A 6,000-nucleotide genomic window follows, 5' to 3' on the forward strand; every position below is an offset into this window, starting at 1 on the left:
AAAATAAACACCACAGTTATTCAAACTTAAATTACAGCTGGGCAGTGTGTTGGTAAAAATAACATTCTACTGACTAAAAAAGTATTACAAAGTACCCGTGTTGGCTTATCAGCCACAATCATGGAACCATATATTATGTAATACATTTGATTAAGACCATTCGGTTAAGTTAGGTATAATTCTTATTATTTTTTAAGCAGACACTGAGTGCATTAGTCCTCTTAAGTCAGAAATATTTTTACCCGGGAGTGTTAATATTTAATTTCACTGTAATTACTTGTTTCTTCATGTTTCGTGTTGATTCTTTGGCAGTTTTGGCGAAAATTAATTAGTGAGCTTAAATTGCAAACCCGCTTAACAGGGCATTTACCACAAAGTCTATTGTGGCATCTGAGAGAGAAAGCGTCACAATTGTAAGGAAACGAGAATTTTTAACGGTGCTGTTGAGAACGGTACCTAACTGGCACGGTAGATAGGTACTCACGATAGTTTCACAACAACCAATGAAACAATTATTATATTTGTTAAACACAATATTCGATAAAGCGTGAACATTCGTGACTTTCGGTCAGGCGGGGTCAGGATATTGACAAATGATTTGAAACATTGAAGAGATCATTCATAGAGGCGTCAATCAACCAATTTGAAAGTATACGGATATCGATAATTTTTATAAGACATCGACTCAACTTTAGTCCCCTTAGAGACCACTGAAATTGATTATCCGTTCAAGAAGTTCTGTTTTTCCTCCTTTGTATAATCCGGGCGTCTTCAAGACCCGCATTAGTAAATCCATTACTACAGCCCCCACCTTAGCCTGTCTCACAACGCTTCTCAATCGGGTAGCGACATAGTTCCCTTGTCCTGTAACTATACAGACAAGGGCGCTCCTGTGAAGTGTTATATATAGAAAAAAACTTTAATATTTGATAACGTTTGATCAATTTCAGCAAAAATAAGGAATAATTGTGCTTATTTCGAGGACATCGATACGTTCACAATACACTTCTATCAGTCAATCTATTCAGCGATCAGAAATGAAGGAAGGAAAAGAACTTCTTATAAGGTTTAAAACGTGTTGCAAAAAGGCGGTTTATTTTGTAGAGACCTTAATTTTTTTAATCGTTCGAAATAATAGATTCATTATTGACCTAAATATAAAATACATCGACTAGGACACATCCTGACCTTGATTCTGAATATGCAAAGGTTTTTGTGTAAATCACGTACTCGCATGTATCGTATTTTTTTATTGAAAATAGATATAATGTGGTAAAAATGTGTTCTTTTACAAGTTTTTTTTTGCAATAAATATATCATGATATGAACATAATAAAATATTTATCTCTGAAATAAATAGCATTGAATTTATATTTAAATAAATAAGTAATAAGGCTTTTAAAATGCGGTAACTTCAAGCCTCCATCACGACGCCGAAGCTCGAACCTTGGCGAGGTAAAAAATATCGAATCGAAAACAGCTTGTTATAAAAATCGATTATCGATTTGCACGCTGTTAGGACACTCGATAAAAACTAAATAAAACTTTGAAGGTATATTTTTGGAAATCACATTGAAATTACGGATAAAAATTCGTAATTTTCTTGAGTAAGTTAATTGGTTATATTCAACAACGAAATATTACTATTAATGAACCCAGATGGTAGATACTGTCAGAAGGCTTTAGCTGTGCTTAGTGACCAACGTTCCTCTTCCCATCTACTTCCTCTCCCCACTCCATTCAAGTTTATAACATACCCTAATTTGGGATGCCATAGTTCCATTGTCTCCCGGTAGGTGTATTAAGATTATTTTTTCCAATAGTCGACTTGAAATTTTCTGAAGATTTTTTAGTACTGTTTTAACAATTGTGGCAACATACGCAAATAATATTAAAATATCGGTGAAAGTTTTTTTTTAATATAAAATGGTCGCGACTTATTTTACCGTGTGATAGAAAATTTACTTTTAATCTGGTTCTTCGTAATACGCAGGAAACCACAATGAAAGGTTCCCAAGATGTCTGTTTATGTTATATTATTTAATATTATATAATGTGCATATTGAAGCTGGTAGTTGTAGTTCGTCTAATTAAGGTTAAACGCGACGCTCCTTATATTCTACGTGTGCATAGATGTCGTTAATTAATGTATTTTATTAAAATACGCTTTTTTCAAGGTATTTATTTTTTATTTATTTATTAATCTTAAGTTAGCTCACATCTTCGTGTGTGCTAATAGTTTTATAAACATATAAACATGTACATTGTTTGGCAAACATAATCTTTCTTTAAATATTTCACTAAAGTCACAAAAAAAAGAAACATTAATAATTGAGATAGACATATTTTCTTAATTCATTTTTGAACTTACTAATATTTTCTATCACAGCAATTTCCTTCGGGATTTTGTTATAGACTTGAACGTTTTTAGTATTGCTTTACAACATTAAGATAAATTATTTGTTTACACCAGTAAATACACAATATTAATGTGAATAAATAGTTTTGTTCGTTTAAAAACTCGATGCTTTCGAAAGGCATACAAATACAATATTGTACCAAACATTCAATCCAATGTTGTTGATGTGTATGTCTTTCTTGAAAGAATTGAGTATTTTTACGGACAAAACTGTATATTCACATTCGTATTGCGTTCGTACGGTCGCAAAGAAATAATGTGTCTTTATTGTAATGCAATACCTTGAAAAAAGCGTATTTGAATAAAATAAATTAATTAACTTCATCTACGAACACGTTTAACCTTAAAGATGAGGCGATCAACACCTTCTTAAGATTGCGTTTGTATGTGAGTATATGTATACAATCTATGTGTGCACTTCAGATAGCGATGTTTTTGTAAATCGTCACTGAGAAACAGTTTATAAAAATGAGTCCATTATGAATATTTGTAAAAACGTGTGTGCGTGTAAAACTTTTGTTTTGTGTTGGGAAGAAAACTTTTACAAAAAGAGTTTGTATAAATAAGGTATTCAAATACTGAAATAAGGTGCTGTGAGGTGAGGATTGAAGTTGAAAAATACCTTCCACACAGCATCCCCAAAGATAAAAAATTGAAATTATTATAAAGGCATAATATATTTTTTTAATAAATACTTTCAGTTTAACAAATCCTAAAACGGAAAAATCCAGTGATTTTCACGGGTAAATAGTAATTAATAACTAGTAATATAACACGCAGTCCGTTGGTTTTAAACCACTGACAAAAAGAAGAATAATTTTACGGTGAAGCGACCCAGACGCTAACGGTAAAATCACAGTAAGATATAACAAACAACAATTTTCATTAACTAAATAGCTACTTTCTGAATCGTCAGTAGTTAATATTACATCATATTAACTGTTAAAAAAGCAGTAAAATAATAATTTATCCGCTATTATTATTCGTAGTCCGCTGTTATTATTTCAATAAAACATTGTTTTTAACAGCTATGCATTTTTTTTACTAACTAACTAACCGTCACAGCGTTTGTCGGAAGAGGTAGGAATAGAGGGTGAACAGCCGAACAACTCTGAGCATATCATACATACGACCAAGCACTGCTCTATTATTCTTATTATTATTGACATATCATGGATTCCTTGGTTGAGCACAACACGATACTGACAAAATCGGCATAAAATTAACGCCTATCGAATCGATATTGCAAAGTTATCGATTTCACTGTGCTAGAACCCTAAACCAGTATTTAATTAATTCATTTAATCATGTAAAGTCTTCCACGAGCGTCCCCGTCTTTTCCACCATTCACTTTCGAGTCATCTTATATTCTCATGCTGCTATTTTCTCCGTTCGCAGTAAGCAGGGTGCCAATTCGAGGGAAATTCAACAAACTGCGAGAAATTATTAAGAATTTAAACTGATATTTAACTGGTATTTTCTGAGGAGATCCTTCACATGGGAAAAAAATTCATGGCTTCTACAATATGAGAACAGACGTAGCTAATCCCGATTAATGAGCATTTCTTGATTATCCAATCATACTGAAAAATTGTATTATCAATCATACGTGAATATGTATTATAATTTCGTTTTCTTTTGCAGCAAATTTTCAAACAAATTTCTTTTTAATACTAAGAAGAAAAAAAAAACTGATAATTTCAATAGAGGTGTTTTCATTTTGGAGTTAGAATTAAAAAAGCAGTTAATGTGAAATTGTGGGGAGTTGTCATTTTGTTCTCCCCTATTTGGGGATTTTAAACATCTATTGCGGGTATTTTAGAACATATTGGCAACACTGCCCGTAAGTGGTAAATACTTTCAGTTCCGCCTTAGTGAAGGACTACCACTCAAATTCTAAAAGTTGCGTTGCATTGGTGACTAGATTTGGATAGCCTTATGCACAAACCTTCCTCTTCTTCATATCCTACCCCACCTCACAAAATACCCCAATTGGGGATGCCATAATCCCACTTGCTCCGCTCTATTAAAATTAAAAAATATATTTTCGATAAGTACACTGTTTTAGGCTAAAAATATTTGATTCAAAACATAAAATGTTATCGTTGATTGAATTTCAACATTTTGTATTTATCTTTATCACGGAAGATATTTATTTATTATGTTCAAGAAAACAATACACTGAATAAATTACATTAAACAAACAATGAACTTGAAATTCATAACGTCTGTTATCAAAAACTTATAATTAAAATGAGTCGTGATAAGTGCAAGCAAACCTCTGCTCTAACATAAAAAAACATAAATTATTTCTGAAGGGTTCATAAGAGAAAACCCATTATATTTGTACAAACACACGTCGTAAAATTACCGTAACGTTAAAATCGCTCCGTATATACATTTCTTATAACTTATAATACACTTACCTTTAAATCGTCTTCGTGAGTCGCCTGCATAATTTAAACACAATTAGCATACTAATTATGTAAAAACTGATTTAATTTCACTCAGTAAAAACAACAGAAAAAACTATTCCACACTGAAACAAAAAACCTATTATTTGAGGTTAAATTTCAAAATGTTAAAAAAACAACACGTATTTGATAAATTTTCACTTTTTAACTCCATAACAATATGTGCGATGAAGCATGAATCCGCTTTCGAGAATAATACTTGTAAAATAATGAACTGCGGATGAATCAATGAACATTTTACATGGTTGCCCGAATTCCTAAATTTGTTTACGAACGTATTTACTACACAATGTTACATTGTAGAAAACAAAACGCGACGACCGTCCCTTGCAAACGTCAATTTCGTATTTGAATTGAATATTTCACCTGAGACCGCCCGAGCGTTGCCGCCTAAAGCGCTAGTTCCGCAAAGTTCCGGCAGGAGGCAAGGGCGACTGTACCTGAAAGCTTATGAAAGAAGACCTGCTTTATTTGGCTGAATCTGCTTTATCATAATTTTCGTTAATTTGTAATTTTCCCGCTAGGTGCGCACAAGCATTGTTTGTTTATTTATTATATTGAGTTTTTACACGTCATGAGTGAGAACAATTCGATATAAAACGTTATTGAAAGAAATGTACATAATACTTAGAAGATAGATAATACAAATGAAAGAATAAAGAAAGCTAAATGAAATAGCAAAATAAAATACGAACAAAAATTTTGACAATAATTTATATCAAATTTCAGTTCTATTTGGAGGAAATTTTTGGGTTTCTTGCAATGATTTTATAGATGTATTAATGATATTTATTTATTATTTTTATTACAATGACATAAATAGAATTTCATTAGTAAAAAAGTAGTTCAATAATAAAATAATTAATTAAATTGGTCAGTGTATGAAAGCAACCTCTTGTTATTGTTGATTGAAAGCTTCTATTTTTCATTCATAGATGTCTCTAGCACACTGGAATTGTACTGTTGCGATATTTTTGATTCAATGTTTATCCCCACATATGCGAGCTGCACGCATCATAGCTGATTTTTTTGTTGTTGTTATTACTTATAAAATGTAGGCCGTAAATACAGGGCCTTTGATGTGATTTTTCACAAAAACCGCGCTGT

The 6,000-nt window shown here is 31.8% G+C and overlaps 1 protein-coding gene across 1 annotated transcript in view; it reads right to left on the bottom strand.

Annotated features, from left to right (window-relative positions):
* Positions 1-5,229, bottom strand: part of LOC149413494 (uncharacterized) — a 117,987-nt gene extending 112,758 nt beyond the window's left edge. Inside the window, exon 1 of the mRNA XM_089644621.1 lies at positions 4,846-5,229. Coding sequence (XP_089500747.1) covers positions 4,846-4,875 — 30 coding nt within the window. The 5' untranslated portion in view covers positions 4,876-5,229. The remainder of the gene's footprint in view (positions 1-4,845) is intronic.
* Positions 5,230-6,000: the final 771 nt, after the last annotated feature.

The sequence above is a fragment of the Hesperophylax consimilis genome, chromosome 21 (genome assembly GCF_061612785.1).
Source record: "Hesperophylax consimilis isolate HC1 chromosome 21, BYU_Hcon_1.0, whole genome shotgun sequence".
Classification (NCBI taxonomy): Eukaryota; Metazoa; Arthropoda; class Insecta; order Trichoptera; family Limnephilidae; genus Hesperophylax; species Hesperophylax consimilis.